The 21,030-nt window shown below is 38.6% G+C and overlaps 1 protein-coding gene across 2 annotated transcripts in view; it reads right to left on the reverse strand.

The window, feature by feature from the left end:
• The window catches only part of cpne5a (copine Va), a 103,488-nt gene that overhangs the window by 66,233 nt on the left and 16,225 nt on the right, over nucleotides 1–21,030 (reverse strand). Inside the window, exons 2-7 of one of the 2 annotated variants that reach the window (XM_033969967.2) lie at nucleotides 14,813–14,853; nucleotides 13,002–13,048; nucleotides 4,705–4,808; nucleotides 3,600–3,639; nucleotides 2,541–2,555; nucleotides 2,341–2,417 (exon numbers count right to left, since the gene is read on the reverse strand). In XM_033969967.2, coding sequence (XP_033825858.1) covers nucleotides 2,341–2,417; nucleotides 2,541–2,555; nucleotides 3,600–3,639; nucleotides 4,705–4,808; nucleotides 13,002–13,048; nucleotides 14,813–14,853 — 324 coding nt within the window. The remainder of the gene's footprint in view (nucleotides 1–2,340; nucleotides 2,418–2,540; nucleotides 2,556–3,599; nucleotides 3,640–4,704; nucleotides 4,809–13,001; nucleotides 13,049–14,812; nucleotides 14,854–21,030) is intronic. The other variant, XM_033969968.2, reaches the window with a different exon arrangement.

Consider the following 21,030-nt stretch of genomic DNA (forward strand, 5'->3'; position numbering starts at 1 on the left):
TGGCGGACAGAGCCTCATTCAACATCATTTAAGTTTTTGGAGAGCAAATTATATAAATAGTAGCAGTAGTAGCATTAAATTAACTGGCACAATGACATAGGCCTGTTACGTTAAGAATATATGGAGTTATCGTTATATTTTTGGGGGGTAAATATTTGTCATGTGCACATTTTCTTTGCACTACTGGGAAATGTTTTGTTATTTTTTTCACTGTATGATAAGATTTGATCCATAGAGGGCTGAAAGTTAAAGCTCATGGGTTTTAACAATATTGTGCATTTAAAATAGCTTTTGTGGTATAAATCTGCTCTTGGGTTTTTGTATCAGTACATAAATTAATTTCAATATTATCATCTATATTTTCTTCAGCAATATATTGCACTTCATCGCACTTTTGCCTCACAACAAGAAGTTCTATTTCCAACTGAAGCCATTTTCACATAAAATATACGCAAAAGACCGATCAGCAGTGAGATACTTCGGACCATGAGTACTTCACAAGGTCTAGGTCTCCGGGTACCTCAGCTGGCCGTTGCTGTAGTGATATTGAAAAATCTTGATTGAAGGTTAAATGCAAGAAACATGTTTCCCTACAGGGACAGTAAAGCATACCTTCATTTCTTATTTCCAGTAGTAATCTTACACTTGTCTAACTCTTGTAATGATGATATTTGAAGTAATGAGTAGTCCTAACAATGGTAGTTGTAGAAAGTAGTAGTGATGGTAGCTGGAGTAGTATGGTAGTTGTGTTGTAAGCAGAGACTGTAAAAAGAAGCGGACTAAGGGAGTGTGACATCGACCATAGCGTTCAGCTGCAGCCAAATGAAGCTCACTGAGGCTGAGCAGGTATAGGGGCGATTTTGAAGCCGAGTTCCAACCAAAGAGCCAATTTGAAGCGAGGTTGTTGAAGGTAATGCTCCTTCCTGCCCGGACCGTTGGTTAAGCCGGGAGCGGGTACTAAGCAACGCTATCAATCAAGCTTGTTTGGGAAAAGAAGGTGCTTGATCTGTCTGTTATTAATGTTCATATCTTGATTTACGGACACAATAGCGAAATAAAAATGTGAACATTTTAAGACCTACTTGGAGCACGACGGCTAGGAGGAGGTGGAATGCTGGAACAAGTCATAGTAGGGTCAAAGTAAAAATCCGGGCTAACAGAAATGGTTGTGGCTCTTCTAGTGTTAATTTCTAGCAGCATATTTTTCAAAGTAATGAGTTTGACCATTTCTAAAACTTTTCAAAACTTACAAAATTTAAATGATTAGCAAATTCACTCCTGGCCCACTGCGATGGTTATTTCTGCAGACCACCCCAGGCCTCTGAGTTTCTGATGAGTGTGAGTCTGGTCTCTGTCTGTGCTCTTGGCCTCGGTGGAGCTCTGAAGTGGCGGTCTCTGTGTGATGTTGTGCCACAGTCTCTGGCCTCCCTCTGAGCCCCCTCCAGCTGTGCACGCTCCTTCTACACACTGCGCTGGTCTACTCCTCACTGCGGCAGCACAAACACTCCCTTTGACTGAACACACAGCAAACCAAGTACAGCAGCAGCTCACCTCAACTCCACAGATACACATGTTCCCTCCAGACATCGTTCTACGCAACACACTACATCAGCTTCGTAATGACAGTACTTGTATTGCACATATACAAGTCTCTAGCTGCGTTCAAGAGCTAGGACCGCTTCTCCTGGTGTGTGGTTCATACAGATGGTGCTGGGTAGAGCTAGTATTCATTACATTGAAAAATTAATCCTCATATTAATGCAGCAAATTGCAATTGGGAATTTATTTAATCTTGAGAATTCAACTCTGGATCCCCATTTAATACAATAAACTTATAATTACATTGTTCAGTGACGTTGGTAAAATGAATTAAAAATGTATTAAAAACAGTAAAGCTGCAACAATCCTTAATCTGGTGGGAGATAGCCCGTGCAATCAAAGGCGATTGTCTCCAATCCGGCATCAGCTGAAATGCATTGTGGGAGATTTGTGAAAAAGCAAGAGGATATAATAGTGCATCCTTCATTGATTAGTCAAAAAGAGATGAGAGATTGAACAATTTGGTGTGGGATTACAGAGTAAAGATCCTTGAAATTGGTTAAAAGAAAGTAATTATCAGACAAAAACATCTAAAAACTACTATGAAACACTACAAATGGCACGATTTACAATGAATCTTTACCAGCGTTATCATAATTACATGCTTAGGCAAAATAGGATGTTTAAATACTGTTTTTAAAGACTTGGTTAAAAATTAGGCTTGTTCCAGATAAGTCCCCAGCTGCTCGGCTGTGGCAGGAGCACTCTGTCTTGTCTAAATAAAAGCGTTCAAACACTCACCCTAGAGGTTTCTCCAAGCGGCTGGCCGGCGAGCCCACGATCTCTCCCAGAGTGCAGAAGACCTGGCCCAGGAAGTCCTACGGGGGGAGGGGGCAGGGACCACAGAGAGGGGGGCCGTTCAGGTGGGGGTAGAGGAGAGTCGGTAAGGGTTTAGCCCGGTCAACAGCATTGTACGCTAATGTAATAAGTGCAACACGTACGTTAAAGTCGGTTGGCTTCCGGGAGGAGGAGGAAGAATAAGACCAGGCAGCAGCAGTGACACAACAAGAGCAAGTCATGGAATAGAAGGCACACCACTCAGAAACTAGACTTCATCAAACCAGTGCAAAGAGCAGAGAGAGTGGAGAACATGGAGCAGAGAGAGCAGAGCAGCAGGGACAGGCCCAGAGCTCCAGACCAGAGAAGGCTCAGGGCAGTGCCATGGAGTTAAAGCAGCACATCACACAAGCAAGTCTATAATGGACCTTTGGTTATGTGCAAGCCACTAGAGTCAAATAGTGTCTTTATTGAAGACCACATCTCAACATACATTCGGTGGGTAGATGTATTTTTGTAAATGAGTTGATACAAAGAGTTGAACTGTATGTATATGGTATGCAGTCATTGTGCAGGTTACTCACATCTAATTATCATTATGTAGTGTTAAGCCATAACATTATGACCACTGACAGATAAAGTGCATTATCTTTTTCATAATAGCACCTGGATGGGAACTATTAGGCAGCAGGTTAAGTATTGGAAGTGTTAGAAGCAGGAAAGAGTAAATGTAAGGATTGAGGACATATCACAGTTTGACAAGGTTCAAACTGTGATATCTTGTGGTCATAATATTCTTGTAAATGATAGTCTGCTTTAGATTGATTTTCATCTACTCAGTTTGTTGAATGTATGTTTTGTGCAAATGTTCATTTTTTTTTCTCCTCTGCTGTTTTGAATCATAAAATCCAAATTAGCATCTTGGCGGAGCGCAGAGGAAGAAGCCGTGAAAGCTTTGATAATCATATGCACTGGTTCATTTCTCATTTAAAAACAATGTAATTGTGTTTGCCAGGTGCAAATGAACTCCATTATTATGACTCTGGAGGACTAAATTAGTTCATTTTATAAAATAAGCAGTGTGCCTCCCCATGAGACGTAAACACCATCTTTCCAAATATATTTGAGTAGTTAGCATTTGATTTTGACTTGCAAAGAACCAAAATATCAAGGCCATGCACAGTTCTGCACAATCGGTGAAAGACAGAAATAGTTTTACTTACATGTTTTCCCAGATCTGGACTTTTAGAATCAATATCATACCTGAAATTACAATCAGTGTCATTAAGAAGAGAACATTTAGGCACTGGTTCTCAGATGCATCGTGGGTACTCGGACATCTCCTAGTGGAATGCATGTTTTTTGCAGTTCTTGTAACGATTTAAGTTTATTACTATTGATTATTTAGACTATTATCTTGCCCTGCATGCATTGGTGTCGTCCTGTGTGTGCCCTGAAAGCCCCTGTTCACTCCTCAGCTTTACACCTGCTGCTGGTTCATTATCTGCATTTAAAAATGATACAAGGAAAGCTAAAAGTCCTCTGAGGTGTAGATATGCAGTAATCTCTCCATCGAAATGCAAAGTGTATTGTTTAAATTCTTAAGCACCTCAGCCTTGGGGAGCACCGAGAAGGAAGCTCTCAGCTAATTAAAGCGGTCATTGTATAGTTTATTAATGTCATTTCTGTTCAACGCCAGAGGGACCACACCGAAACAAATGCGTATTCTTACGAAAAAGTTTTGTAGCATCTGCCAGTCACTGCTGCAGTAGAAGTAATTAGACACTCGCTATGCCCTGGCTCCCTCCACTGCGATAAAAGACACATGTAAATGAGCTGTGCTAATTGTGAGGGGACGTACTTCCTCCTTCCTCATTCAACTGCTGTATCGTGGCGGGGCACCAAATGTATTCATTATCTGTGTGAAAGTCCTCTGAGACCTCCTGAATGCATCCTGGGATTTCAAGGTAAAAAGAACAAGGAAAAAGACCATATTTTCTGCCTAGTTTTTTCAATAGCGTCAGTATAATAAGTCCAAAATGAAAGCTGACCCTTCCCAATAGAAGAAGGTTGTGACATCTGTGGTCTTTGCAGTTTCTATGAGGCATTCTTTCATGCTTTTTCTTTGCTCAGGGACGAGATTAGGGATAAAACATGAATGAAATATTTAGTAGCCTTATACCAATCTCCCTTACTACGAAGACCCTGCACCAATGAATAATTCCTTAAGAAGACTAGATGGAGTGGTGACGAGAGAGAAGAGACCTGGAATCTGGGATAAGTGGGTTAGACAAAAGATCAGTTTGAACAGCTTGGAAAATAACTCACACGTCAAAGCGTAGATTCTGTTTCTCCTCGAAGAAGTAGTCCAGGATGTATTTTCGGACAAAATCTGGGTTCAATGTGTTGTCGATCACCTCTGTCCGACCAAACTAGAACAGATACGGAGACAAGAGAGATGGAGTTACAGAGTGTATTTAAAAGCAGGTTCATTTCAGGCTGTACCTATTTCAGTACTGTGAGGAATACATGGGCCATACTAGACAAGGTGATGTGGATTATCAAGATTGTATGAGTTCATTCACAATAGATTGGTGTAAATGCATTTGCTCAACTTTGAAATGCATTTGATAAACGATACGAGGTTTAGTGATAAGCAGTGGTGGATGAAGTACTCAATTTTGTTACTTAAGTAAAAGTACAGATACAGAGGTAAAACGTTACCAAAGTAAAAGTAAAAGTATCACATGAAAAAATCTGTTTAAGTATTTGAGATCCTGTTTAAAAATGTACTTAAAGACTAAAAATTAAAAGTGTTGTTCATTTGTTAAGTGTTAAATATAGTGATGCATTTTTTGGTCAACAGTAAAAAGACAAATACATTTCTAAATTTTTTTGATGAATTTTGTGAATTTATTTTTGTTTTGCTCAAACCTGAAGCTTGAACTCAAAAACTTTAGTCAGGATGTTATCACGAACATGGTAAAAATAACCTCTCACGTCATGCAAAAAGTAGTTGCTTTGCTTTTCAGTCTTGTTAAAAATGCAGTGGATTAGAAAGTACAGATACCTGCTCTCAAAAGTAGTACAGATACCTAAAAATTCTACTTAAGTACTGCACTTTACTACTTTTACTTCATCCACCTTCCGACACTGGTAACAATTAATCAATACCGTTGTGTGTAACCAAGTCTATATTTATCTACTAAAGATTAAAATCTAACTTTAGTGTAATTATCTTGGGCCTTTCAACCTTTTACGAACAAAATAATAAAAAAATATTGTTGACATTTTTTTCAGCTATGCACTAGTTTAGTTTCTGACTGTAACAAACATTTTTAATTTGGCTCTTATTTGTATTCTGAATAAAAGTTTTGGCACAGAAATGATTGCTACATATTCCATCGTTTATAACTGAATCCTACTTGTTGTTTTAAATCTGAGCGCTGGAGTACAGTCACATTCATTCTGGGTCAAACTGGGTGAAATCAGGTGATTATGAGGTAACCTGAAACAGTGTCGTTCTATATTTTGTCTTAACGCCGCGAGCTGTCGAGAATGGTGGGAAGATGACAGATATGTTGTTCTCTAGAGCTGGATGCCTCTATAAAAAGAAAGGATTTGTCAGTGTCACTTGTGAGGGCTGATGAGGTGTTGTACCGATAAACAAATCAACAACCGTGGAAGTGTCGCACCCCAAAATCTCCCACATTAGATCCGTCTCAAAATGAATAATTCAGAGAGAGAAAGGAGCATAAATAAAAGATACGGGCAGAACAGTGTTGCCATCAGATGACATGGTGCATTAATGATAGCGCTGTCAAAACCTAATGAGCAGTGAGCTTTGGGAGGACAGGGTGCGCCTACAGCTCACAGCCACCGGGGGCATTGGGGAAATGAGGAGCACAAATACTGTTCATATGGAGCTCAACAGTGACCGCCCACCCCACGGCCCCTCAACAAAATTTAACATTCAGTTTTCGCAAAAGACTTTCCGTAAAAAAAAAAAAAAATTAAAAGTTCAAAATCTTGCTCAGAGATAATTGGATATGTGGTAACTAATGACCACAAAACCTATAATTGTATTTAAAATCTGTTTCTGAAATTTTATAAACCACAAAGCTATTAAAACATTTCACAGAATCTTGCATTTTAAACTTCCTTTTGGACTTAAAATATCTGTGCTATGGTTATTAGTTTGCATGGTTGCAATTTTTGAACTCTTAATATCTGAATTTTTTTTTAAAAGTCTATGGGAAAAATGAAAGGAAAATTCACTTTCAGAAAAATGAGCGAGCGTGCTTTGTTGAGCTCCATTACACTGTATTTGTGATAAAACAAGAGACAATAGAATAAGAAAAATACTGATTTTTACAGGTGCAGTGGGAAACTCACTGACAACTAGAAACTGTGATTACTCAATTCAATAACTTTCAGTTAAAAAATGCATTCAAGTATTCATATTATGTTGTGTTTGTGTCTCTGTGTGTGTGTGTGTATATATATATATATATATATATATATATATATATATATATATATATATATATATATATATATATATATATATTTGCCTTGTGTGATAGGTAGCTGAATTGTCTGTGACAGTTTGAGAAGAACTTAGCGTGTCTCAGCCTATAAAAGATTCATTGCTGAGCAGAAGCTCAGCAGTGTGAGAGATAGGACTAACTACAGACCCCCACTCCAGTATAAGTATATAAGCCCACCACATCACTATGTCTGTCAAATTCTAGGAAACAGCTGCTTAGCCAATGTAACCAAGAGGAGGCAGTCTGAAAAACTTGAATAAATTGTGAAGTTAAATGTCAGGAAATGCAACTTGGAGCAGAAGCTGCTGGAGCGGACTTGGGTTTTGAGTCTATGTACTTTAGAGCTGGAGACGCTGTCAGCAGAGGGAGAGTGGGGAGATTAAGACTTCATAATGCATGCAGAAGGAAGAGAATGTCCGCAAGCCCAACAGTATGTGGAGAGAAAAAATGTTTTAGATGAAGCAACCTCCAGAGACCAGATGTGAAGCTAGAGGCTCTGCTTAAAAAAATAAACACTGAAAAAATATGGCACCAGCGACTTTTTGGGATCAAATAAACATGTTTACAGCTCTGTTTAAGAGGTTGTCTCTCCAAAGGTCAGCGGTGTGTTTGTGACTGCTGGGCAGAGCTTTGTTGATAACTGTAACTATAACAACAGAATACGGAATATCTTCAGACGTGAGCAGCTGTTTAGAGTGTGCTATTATGAGGAAGTTGGCAGACGTTTTGATGCCGTACCTGCTACAACCCTTGGAGAAACTTGAGAAAAGCTTGCCAATTTTTCTTTTTGTTTTGCATCACTTTAGCTTGTTTATGAGCTGTTGCCTTTATAAATAACTGGGCTATTTTGACTTGAATAAATTGTGGTACTACAGATATTTCTTCTTTCAGTATTTTCACATTGTCCTAATATACCCTTACATACATACTATCCCATTTGGCATAGAGCTTATAAGGAAATCTATGCCAAGAATTGTTCATTTCTACCCAGCTAAAATCCTGTAATTCCTGTATCCGCATGTACAACAGTGGGAAGGCCTATTGTAAAGCCATTGTACACAGTGTCTTGTCCATCTTGTCTCATGCTGCTGCTCATGTGTAGACCGCAGTTTGCAGAGCGATGATTGGAAGCACAGTCCAATGTAGAAGCAATTGGATTATGCAGAGTCAATGGCACCAGTCTTATCAGCTCAGAGAAGAACAAATCCTCTGTACAGTATAAGACATAAGGCTTTATCGCCATTGTCCAGCTTGTACGGGACACTGCATCTGCCCAGCTACAAGATGGGAAACTAGGGGCTTGAGGCGGGCAGGCTAAACAGGTCATTTTTATACATTTTTATATCTTTATTCAGACAGGGAGGTAATTAGGGTCAAATATTATATGAAAAGCTATTAATCATAATTGTGTGTCAGTCTGTCCTCGTGCACTGAGCCCTGTCACACTGTGTTATCAGCAAATCAATTAAACTATCCATCAAAATACATGTATCTGCCACTCTATCACCGCTCAAGACTGTCCCCAAAGGAAACAATTGGTAGTAATAATAAAACAGACCTTTGACTGATGTGTGACTGATGTGTGACTGATGTGTGACTGATGTGTGACTGATGTGGTCGTTTGATGGTGAACCAAAGAAAAAAAACACTATGAAATATAAGTTTAAGTGAAATCAAGTTTGATCTTTTTTAATTACTATAAGTACTGACAAAAGAACATATGTTTAAAGGTACATTTTTCTGGTGGAGACAAGCATGTGACGCCATATTAAGTTACACTTCAGATCTGTGGAGAGGCAGCCCCAGTCAAAGTCAACAGATTTTTGAACGCTGAAACACCCACATTCAAATAAAACAGAAGTTGCCGTACTGCAGAACATTCCAAACCAATAACATCTCAATGAAAACAAGCGTCAAACCCTCTACCAGAAAAGTTACCTAGAAAAGCTTTTCAATATCTCTTAATTGTGTTTGCGCTGTCACTGCGAGGTACATGCTGTTTGAAGTTTGTTTTACACACCGTATATTACGATCTATCAAAACAAACTCAATATGAGTCGGCTACACATAAGAGTAAACATTATTTTTGTAGTATTTTATGGAGCGCGATACAAAATGTCACCTGGAACGCTGTGCTTATTTCCTCCAGTGGGACCTCTACATTTTCCACGTCTGAGTGATTTGTGGAAATGTTGGGTTTGATTTGGGAGAGACGCTGCAGAATAAACAGCCTAAGGGTACAAATATGTAGTACTGTGTGCCAGAGATAGTATTTTTTTGTGTACTTTTGGGTAGTGTAGCCAGAGCAGAGGTGTTTAACATGCTGCTCTCAGACCCATAAGGTGATGTATGCACTGGCTGTTACAACCCCGTTTGAATAATACATTTTAACATTTATTTTCACTGATCATAACTGTTGGCATTTTACCTGCTCTGTATTCTGTTACTGAGTCAACAGGCCTCCTGCTAACCCTGCTGACAGTTTAGTCACAAATATTGACTTAAAAATAGACATTACGGTTGCTGTCTTGTAAATATTGCTCCAATAATGAGAATCGCCATAAAATGAATTACAGAAAGTTGTTTTGACATTCTCAAATTGTTATGTTTTGCCTCGTTAAAATTTGATCACTTTATCTATTTCCATCTGCAATCTGCTACAAATGCTCATGAAGTTTGCAAATAGAAAATGCTCCAAATAATGTCAACAGAAAAGTAATAATTTGTGCAACGATGCCTAAGGAATGTAAAGCAGAAATCCATGGAGGGCCAACAGCTTTTGTGTTACTGTGTATGTGTGTGTGTGTGTGGTATTGATGGACAGATGGGTCACGATAACAAAGCTTGAAGTGTGATATATTGCTTAAGTAAATATAGACGATAAACGGCAATATAAAAAACAAACCATAAAGCAGAAGTATCCCCAAAAAAGTATTCTAAATGTACAAAACTGTTATATAAATATATGAACCGCACATACAGTTGTCCCTCACTATGTTGGGGTTTTGCAGATTTTTCATGCTTTTCTATAGCGTCTGAACGTGCATTGTGTTCTGCGTCCTGATTGGCTAAGGGACTGTAGACCATTGTCCATCAGTCTCCTCCATGCTGTGTACAGTACAGAATGTGTTCAGACAAATTCACATAAAAGTTCGATTGCAGTGTGGCTCTGAATTGCTGTATGTTTGCAAGTTTTCTCCCCGACAAAACCCACAATGTCGATGAAACGTTTTGCACTGACAAATTTCAGAAACGCTTTGGACTTAAGTGTTTTTATGGACGAGAGGCGCCTCTGCGGATACCGCTGGAGCAGTGACAAGTGAACAACACATTTAAAGCGATTATCAAGGAAGAGGGATATAATATACAAAGGTTTGAACTTTGAGAGCGTTTAAACAAGAGAGAAATGAGAGAAAATGTTAATGCCTGTGTACGAAAAGTGTATAAAGTGCGTGGTGAGGCATTTTACAGCCTAAAAACAAATATAATAATTGTTCAAATAAAACTGATACTTCACGGACTTCACCTATTGTGGGTTATTTTTAAAACGTAACCCCCGCGATAAACGAGGGACCACTTTAATGACTCTATAGAAGTTCATAATTCGACCCTACAGCTCAAATCTCACCATGGTACAGAAAACTAACCAAGTATTTCCCACTAGTACAAAGAAAAACTCCCCATGATAAATACAGATGGAACAAAAATAATTGTTCCATCTGTTATGTATTGAACAAACACTCGATATAGTGTTTATCATGACAGGCCTATTGACAGACACAGCGTAAAATGTACATCTGCTTGGCCTCCAGGGAGAATAGTCTCTACCGAGATAAAGATAGAAAAGTAAACACTCCACGGGTTTGAGAGTGATGAAAAAGACCACTATTGTCATAGCAAATATCCATTCAGAATAATCTTATATCTTATGAATGATATTAATCTATATATATATTAAATCTATAAACAGGCTGAGAGGTAAAATGCTCTCGATCTCTTAAACAATATATAGAGTTGTATATGTTTTCATTTGCATCTGGCATATACAGCCATCAACTGTTTCAAGTGTTATTTGATTTATTCATGAACTCCCCCCTGAGATATACTTTATTGTTTTTCAGTATGTACATCTCCTGAGGCTATACACCAAGAAAACTCCCTATAGAACAATCTGTGTCACTACGATTTCTACTGTAGCTTCGATATCTGTCTCTCTGGTCTAATTACAGCCGCACATCTGAGAGGAACTTTATCAATACACGAATCTGCCGCTTTATCAGCCAATCACTCACGGCTAATGCGGCGCGCGTCGACACATGGGTATTCCCGGTTTAATCAATGGAAGATGATTGGCACTTACAATGTTTGTCTTGGGATTAAAATTGAAGGAAGAACGTCTAAGGCCGTGCCAAGAGCTGTTGTGCGGTTTGAACCGACCTGGAGGCATCACAGACTTTTTGGATTCGCTTTTGGACTGATAATCGGTAAATTAGAGGGACACGGCGCAATGTTGTAAAGTGTATTCGCAGTTATGAGTTTGAACACTAACAACCTGAAATACGTTTATGGCTTTGTAAATATGTAATGATAGTATAAACAGGCGGGTGCATTCCAATATATTGTTTATATAGGACCAAATAAAGGCCCCTAAGCAGTGAAAGCATAGTGTTTTATGTATTTAATAAAACCTGCACAATGTATGCAGCGGTGGTATATCGTGAGCGAACGTGTGCGAGCAGCTACGAACCTCAGGAGTGCAAATGTCAAAATAACTCAAGATGTTCTGGACCCTTTGGTAGTGGCTTTATTAGAATATAATTTTAGCTTTTGATTTATTTACAGTTCTTAAAGGTGCACTATTTAACTTTACTGATAAGTGTACGCCATCTGCTTGTGTCAATAAAGATGATATTGCTTTGCCAGGAATGTTCCACTCACAGATTATATATATAAATGGACATAGCTAACCTGCTAGCCACAGTGTTGGCTCCAATTCACTTTAGATTGGAAAAACTGTCACCTCTCTCTCTGTAACTGCTGCAGTCAGACTCTGCATTTTGGTCTTAAAATGTTCATATTAACCCACTTTACGTGATCCTGGTATTTTTATTTCGCTATTGTGTCCGAAACTCAAGTTATGAACATTAATAACAGACAAATTAGGAGCTTTCTTTCCATGGATGAGCTTCATTTGACCGGAGCCGAACGCTATAGGTGACGTCACACTCACACACTCAATTTACAGTGTTTTATTGCCACCACCAGCTTTTTTTTCCCATTGGGATATGTTGAATGCCATACTGTGTAACATTCATGACAAATAAATAGCATCTCCATTGAAACAAGCAGGTGGAAAAACATCTACTAGAAAAGTTACGTAGTGGCAGTCACACAAAAACTCATTTAACTTATTCTACTTGATTTTTCTAATTGTGAATTCACTCTTTTGGGTATTTTTCAGAACGCACTTGGGGCTGGTTTATAAATATTTGCTGCTCTGAAGGCTCTAACTATAGCATATATTCTGTTAAAGGTCTCATGGGAGAGATTCATTAATAAATAAAAAGCACAGTGCATTGTAAAAGTTCCATTGTGCCAGTTATACTTTTAGTTTCTAATCATAATAACTTCAATGTAACAACGATCACATTTGAGTGAACAAATAATCAGTGGTGGAAGAAGTACTCCATTTTGTTTCTTAAGTAAAAGTACAGACATCGGAGCAAAAAATCTACTCAAGTAAAAGTATCACATGAAAGAATCTACTGGAGTATAAGTATTAAAGTACCTGTTTAAAAATTTATTTAAAGAGTACGCAGATTTTGAGGTCTTATAAAGCATCAAATTTATCGATTTTGTTACAGATTTTGTTCAGTAGAAACAACTGAATCAATAGTTTTTTGTGTTTTTTTTAGCTGTTAGCTGTTTTTAGAAAGTATAGATACCTGCTCTAAAATGTAGTGAATTAAAAGTAAAAAATCTACTTTACTAAAAATCTTCTGTATCTGTACTTTACTACTTTTACTTAATTACATTCCACCTCAGCAAATGATAAATAATAAAGCCATATCTTACCTCTCTCCACTGTTTGCACTCGACGCCTTGAGTGTAGAGCACCACCACTGAGACAAACAAGAGGACAAAATGTCTCAATCAAAAGCTTATCCATCGCCGTCGCTCTGTTTGTTTGTCTGTGCAGTCATTAATTACCCTTCAGTCCTCAAAAACGTCTGAATATAGGCGCCGTGTCGTAGTCTGATTATGCAGGGCACAGTCAAACAAAACGCTGAATCTGAAAGCTCCTAGAGGACAATTTAAAGCGTCCCATCAACGTGCGCTTTTTTAACGGCAGGATGGAGCTGATTCCTGTTTGATTTACGGCTTTAAATGAAGCCAAGGGAAACAAATGCAATATGACCTGTCGATATCTGCGCTGCGTGTGCGGGAATACAGAACAGGTCTTATCTGGAGACACCTGATTCAGGAAAACTTGTGGCACTTTGAGAGGATGAAGTGCGATTTTGTAAAGCTGCAATTTTGGGTGGTAACAGAACATGGGACATATTGTTGATTTTATTTTGATGTAAGCAAAACATTCTAACTCTTTGGTCGTTTAGTCAATTAATTGGTCAGTGGTATCTTATTTTTTTCATGAGTCAACTATTTTTTTAAAGATTTTAAGTGGACCACAGGAGATGGGTGAATGGAGTGAATTATCTGGAGTTTTGGGAGGGATTAGACAGTTTAATCTGCCTTTTCAGATACTGTTTACTATTTCCTCTCTGAGTACACAGTTGCTTCCGTGCAAGATCGTTATAATATCGAGTTGATTCAGAGATGGGACTGAGACGTTGTTTTGCAAGTCTCAAGTAAGTCTCAAGTCTTTAGCGCCAAGTCTGAGTCACAAACAGGCAAATCCAAGTCACGTCTAAAGACAGTGGCTCCCAAATCCAAGTCAAGTCCAGAGTCACAAACAGGCAAGTCCAAGTCGAGTCTTAAGACAGTGGCTCCCAAGTCCAAGTCAAGTCCAGAGTCACAAAAGGGCAAGTCCAAGTCGAGTTTTAAGACAGCGGCTTCAAAGTCCAAGTCAAGTCCAAAGTCCAAGTCAAGTCCAGAGTCACAAACAGGCAAGTCCAAGTTGAGTCTTAAGACAGTGGCTTCAAAGTCCAAGTCAAGTCCAGAGTCACAAACACTCAAGTCCAAGTCGAGTCTTAAGACAGCTGCTCCCAAGTTCAAGTCAAGTCCAGAGTCACAAATGGCCAAGTCCATGTCGAGTCTTAAGTCAGCGGCTCCCAAGTCCAAGTCTAAGTCCTCTGCTTTCAAGTCCTTAAAATGAAGCACCAAATACAGCTGGCATTTTAGTAATTTGCGATGCTTTATATACCAAATTGTAGTACCGAGTCATTGGTCTTCAAGTCCTGAGTCCCAAGTCTTCAAAATACTGGCTCAAGTCATGGCTAACAAGTCCCTACCTCTGAGTTGATTTAGAATACCAACTACACTACAGCTATATACAGCATCAAATATGTGAAACTGACTTATATATAAACCTACATTACATCCTACATAATTGAAGGCGATTATTTTTGATAAAACTTTTCCTGCGCTGCTACTGTTACTCTTCCACAAGTGCTGTTTAACCTGCTGGTGCTTCACTTAAACATTTCAATTCAAAGTCTGGCACTTCTAACCCAAATGCATTAAGGGACTTTCTACTGCACCCACTGAATAAAGGTTGTCACATCAGTGTGCAAATGATATGCAATAATAGAGAGAAGTCAGAGAACACTTTGAAACTGCACAGTAAACCAAATCAGAGCTAGAAGAGGGCGAATAACACTCAACAAACTCAAAAAGTGAGATGGAATGAGTAGAGAGGAACTTACATGGGTCTGATTTGGAGAAAGTGTCTCGGTCCAACAAATTCCTGCAAAAGAAACAGTAATTAACATCAGGCTTGTCTATAAACATCATTGTAAACATGATTTTACAAACAAACTTTAATTGTCCCAAGAGTCTAGAAATGGATTCATTATAAATTACATTGTTGAGGTTCAATACAACTGTGCGGTAAAATTTGCTTAAACTTCATTATTCTGATTGATGCTTTTACTTTGAAAGGATTGTCATTTATTCTAAATCAGATTACAATTGTGGAGAGCCTCAGTGTTGTTCAAATATAGAGCTCATTTATCTTCATTTATTTTTAATATAAAATGTGATTTGCCTCTAGAACGGATCATGCCCTTGGACTTGGGAAGCACCAAATCAGATTGAGGAAAGAAAATTCATATTCAGTTAACTCAATAAGGCAGGTTTTAAAAGATGGTTAATCCTATTTTGAAGTATTTATTGTTAAGTCATAGTTTTTCCTATGTGTCGTTACCTTCAGACTTATTGTTGGGTTTCAGACGACATCACAACAATAATATTTAAAACAGATGGGGGCAGCTGAAATTAATACGTTTAAAATGCAGATATATTTTGCAGTAAATTCTTGGGTCTAGTCACTGAAAATATGTGAATTTGTCTTTGAGATACAAAATACAATGAATGAATAGGAAAAACTGGTTCATGCCCCCATCTGGAAGTACAACGTCATCACATTCTCAGAGATTCTATACATTAGCAAGGCATAAATTCGCTTTCACGGAAAAATAACTTTAAAGTCTCTTCGTTAAATACAACCATGAGGATATAAGCGAGTTTGATTCTGGCCTTATAATGTAATTCTAGTTGACGACTGGATCAGAGCATCTCCAAAATAGCAGCTTTTATGGGATGTTCCTAGTCTCCAGTCTTAAGTGTGCACAGGTGGTGATAATTTTATACCAATTAGAATAGATTAAATACGTCCCCAAAGCAATTCAAGGTAACTTTGTATGTATAAATTATAATTATCGATGAAACGGTTTCAAATTCACCCATTAGATCAGTCATCTCTAAGTGACATGAAATCATTGCGGATTGGTTTGAATACAGGATTGATTTTATTTTATTATGATCGAGTGTCACATGACCTGAGCTATTGATAAGCGACGCAAAAGGTTGTTATATTCCACCCACGGGACGTCCCCTTAGACACTGGTGGTCACCGAGGGCTCAATGTGGTTATAATATTGACAATCCTGCAGTCTGTCCAAATGATTTTATCCAATAGAGACCTAATCTTCAAAAAGCTTGTAAAATGTATCTATAAAGCTGTTGTGATCATCTTCTCGTGCTATGATTGGCCCATTGTATTAAACCAGATGAGAACAATCAACTTTAATACCACTCTTTCACACTCTTGGATTTCGAAGAGACACTTGGACACGACCAATATGTCTCACCAACTACTGTACATTACATCTCATAAAGCAGATGCTACCTTTACGACTTCGGAAATGGCCATAAATCGATCCGAGATGCAATCAAACCTGCGCCAGTCACAAATTTTACACCAATCACCCGTTCCGGATGCGGGAGACACTTCCAGATGGTAGCGATGATCTTATTAGCATATCGACGAACAGAGGAGGCCTATAAACATGTCTCATTTGGGGCTGAACAGTGTAAATAAATAACTGGCAAAGCAGTTTAGAACAATCCTCATGGCTTCGGGCGACTGCTGGATTTCAATGAATATAGATGAGACTGTGAAATGGGAGACAGGAAGCGGAGGCATCACTCATGTACATGCATTTATGGGTGTTAAATCTTCAGGAAGCAGAGGAGCGGAGTCAAGAGTTTTGTGGGGGATTAGCCCAGGGCTGACCTGACCAGAGTTGGAACAGAGTTGCTATAATTTTCATTAGCGATAACAAAACAGTGTGTGCTAACGGGCTCTTTGTGTTGTAACCTGTAACTCTCCGACATTCATTAGCCCCAAACAATTAGCCTGCCTGTCTTACTCAGAGTGGAGCTGAGCAGTGCTTCACGGACCAAACAAAAGGGAAATAACAGTCCGACCGGAAGGCAATAGAGCTTTAGGGTGAACACAAATTGCTATGCGTTCTTCAGGCTATTACATCGTTTAATGATGCGCAGAGAATAATACAGATACACTTTATTATTATTATTAACTACATCTTAATACGCCCTTAATAAAACATAAACAAAACTTAATTCATTAAAAAAACACCTAATTTATTAAGAACTACTCAGGCTTAGTAACTACTGCTAATTAAAGTATTCATCAGCAAATTAGCTAAGGTCTATTCATTAAGTAGTTATTAATCATTTATCCTTGTAAAAGAAACAACAGTGCCTGGCAACCTCACTGTTACCGTCACTACTTCCAGTCCAGTTTTATCTCTATTTTTGCAGAGTCACGCTAAAATGCAATATAAATATTTAAAGATCAGGCAGTGGACAGGGATCTGCGCTGACAACATGTTAAACACAACACAAACAAAATACTCCACCAGAGGACAGAGCGATGTTTGTGTCTGAATGCTAATGGTAATTCTGAGGCGTAATAAATATTAAAACAACGCCCCAAACTCAAGTATTCTGCAAATAAAAATAATTGAGTAGTTTTTATTTGAATGAATTTGAATTTTAATAGGTTTTAATTTTATGTTTGAGTGACGGCTGTGCGCGGGGCATGTTTGCTCGCTGAATAAAGTCCACGTTCGTGTTTGTTAAAGCTAATTAAAGTGTAGCTATTACCAGGCGTCGCCAATAGCACTGGTGTACAGCTGAACCAGTCAGGGCAAACACTTCAAATTTGTCATTTTATCATTTAAAGTCACAGGTGGATATAAACCCATTCTGCACCGGAGACAAATACTGCACGGAAAGAACTTACTCTGCGTTGTACAGAATGGAGAAAAATTGGAGAGAGCAATTTCACAAACTGCAACAATCTGCAGAGTTACAGTAGAGAAAGTGTGTGGCAATAAACTTCCAAGACGCTCCACCCGCTCATTCTAATCTAAGGGACAAAAGGAGGGACAAGGTTCACTAGACAAGTTCAGGAAAAGGAAAAACGGTGGAGTGAGACACGAGGAAGAAGATTGCAATCGTGTTTTTGGGATGGGGGGGAGATTGTAGGTAATAGCACTTACACTAAAAATCTATGTTAGAGGAAAGGCTTAAGTTTACCTGTCCATGGATTTCAGAAAGATGAGAAATTATCACTGTTGTGTTGCCATAAAGTCAAATTATTCTATCTTTGAATGGTGGAAAGTCCTAAAAATGTTGCATATAAAGAGGACGCTGAAACCTTTCAAATAATTATTAAAAGATACGCTCAAATGTACCTCTTTTTCTAATGATTAAACCACTGCAAACCTCCGTCCAATATGTCTCTTTTCATGTACTGCATAATGTTTCTACTCTCGAAAAGGTGTACTTCGTTTACGAGTGTTACTATGCACCGTTTCTAAAAATATGTGTTTATTTTTAAAATCACATCAAGTCGAATAAACTGATATAGTCTGCCAATGTAAATGTATCTTTTCTCTGTAAATTAGTCTGGGAGATGCCGCAGGAGGGGTATTAGCAGCTCCATAATCCTTCTGAATAATGCTTCTGCCTGTTTCAAAAGTTAACTCAGTGCAAATCTCACAGGGATAAGAGAAGATCATTATCCCAGCTACGACGTGCCCAAAGTTTGTTGATGAAGTTCATTGAAAGAAGGACAAAAGTAATTAGAACGGCTACATTTTAAAGCCTTCCTTACATGTGACAGGGCGCTCCTTAATAAGAAGCGCAGCACGAGACTACAAGACCTGACACGTTCATGTTCATTATAACTTTGACTGCAATAATCTGCTCCGTCACCATTGCTAATCCCGTTAATATTTGATCACATGAGGAGCAATAGTCTGTAGAGCTGCCATTAGCCCAACAGTACAAACGAAATTACCTAAAATATAAAATCAATTTCACTTGACAAAGAAGTAGAGAATCCATATAATTGCACTCTCCCTCAGCCTAATCATCCCTAACACAGTAACACTGGTTTATTCATTGTCGTATTAAGCCAGTTGTTTTTGTTACGCAAACTTTAATTAACAAGGCAGGAGCAGAAAGACTCATACATAACGCAAGAAGCTCTCCGAATTAATCTGTGTCTGAAGGGTTTGAAAAACTCTGAATATTTCTACAATGCCTGCGGTATATTTAGGTTGTAAGACTTAGTTTGGAGTGGTTATGTGTTTTTTTTTCTATTGTTTTGTTGGATTTTCCGTAGTACTTCCATATTCTTTGACTTTTTAGACATTTTTAGGAATAGCAACAGTAAAAAACTGAACATTTATATATGTGTTTCGTTTGGGGGATTGGCGTTATATCAATCTGTACCACTAGATGGAGTCTTGAGTACTGATGAAAGCCATGAAATTTGACATAACTAGTGATGCTAATTGAAATTTGATGATTGTAATGATGCGAGTGTTATTTAAAAAGTAATTACAGAAGATACTGTACTGCTGCTAATTATAGAACTATGGTAAATGACTTCTTTTAATCTTCAAATTTCATGATACTCTCAGGAGACTCATGAGAACTACTTTTGCAGTCCATTAATTGAAAGTTAATTTTCAAATTTTACAGTTAATTTAGAGGAATATAAGGGTCCAATCCCCGGAGAGATTTGGTAGATTCTTGGTTCAATTATTTAACTATGAAATGCGGTAATGAGTTGGGCCTTGTTGGCTTTTTTGAATGTTTTATGACCCGACCATCACTACAGTTCACATTGTCATAATTAGCACCTCTGAGAAACCGCTTCATGCTTCATAAATAAATGTTCATTGGATTTGTGCCTCATTGAGTCTTAAAAGCGCAGGACAAATTGTTGGCCTGAAAGTCAAGCCGCTGACCCAGTAAGAGTGAGGCCATCGTCTGAATGACTTTAGCCACAATGGGAGAGCGCTAGGAGAACTCAGGGATGGTTTGCATTTTCAAGCTGACTCTGCCTCCTGCCCCGTGGCCCCTTTCCTCTTTAACGTAGCGTGGATTTTTTTTTTTCCTCTGGTTGGAGCGCGCAGCAGGTCAGAGGAACCACTTTTTGTCTAATTTGGCCTTAAGCGCCATCTTAAAGGTCGTGAAGGTCGTACATCCGCGTAAAAGAGATGTGCCGCTGCGGATGTCAGTGCAAAGTGAAAGACTCCCATTATTTTCGAGGAAGAAGTGTACTGGATTTTTTGAGAGGATGTAAAAGGTCAGAAGCAGCTGGATACTCAGGAAGTGAACAGTGCTACTAGTGTGACCAGTTTTCCATGTTAGTCCAACTACTACTGAAGTAACTTTTCTCATAGAACCACAGCAGTATCACGAATAATAAGACGACTACAGTAATTGGCACAGATTAAACGATTCTTACTGATAGAACTACAATTTGTGTGAAACAGTATATTGCTTATATGAGTTGACATAATTGAATATTAGGCCAACAGATGTCGTGACGTTCCATTTTTACATCATTCTTTAGCTCCTGATTGCAGATGTGACTTGGTTATGGTACGTTTTATTCAAAAATACAAGCGAGTGTCAGAAATATGGAAATGTAATATTGAAATGCATGCACTTTTCCCAAACCCAGAGTTTAGCACAGCTGGCTATCAACAAATAAGACCCCCCTCTGTCCCTTTATGAAACTGTATAAGTACATTTCCAGCTTCGTCGCTCTGACCATAAAGTCATTTTTCTTTGTCAGGCATAAGGTAGAAATCTCTCCAACGCTATTTGATTCAGCTCGCAATCTGCTCTTTTTATAATCAGCGGCGCGATGGGATGACCTTCATCATGACGACGCAGGTGTCTCCTCTGCCCCATATGTTTAATTATTCACTTTCTTTTCAATCTGGGATCTCTGTGGTCAGGCGGATACCTTGGGCCTAAGCACGGCTCTCCTGGTGGCCTTTTGGAGGTAAATGACAGAATCTTCTGCCGTTCGGTTGGCAGTATAATAAATGGGAGAGCACATAAGATCGACTTTGGAGCGCATCGAATGCCTGACCTGGGAATAACATCAGCGCTAATTGCAAGTGGTGACAGCCCCGGCATTTGTGTAAAGGGGTTTTTACAAAGAGCAGAGGAAATGAGCGCACACAGGGGTCCATATTAGGAACAACACGGCTCTTTGCACTTGTCTGGTGCGAATTCATGCCAA

Source organism: Periophthalmus magnuspinnatus, chromosome 7, assembly GCF_009829125.3.
Source record: "Periophthalmus magnuspinnatus isolate fPerMag1 chromosome 7, fPerMag1.2.pri, whole genome shotgun sequence".
Classification (NCBI taxonomy): Eukaryota; Metazoa; Chordata; class Actinopteri; order Gobiiformes; family Gobiidae; genus Periophthalmus; species Periophthalmus magnuspinnatus.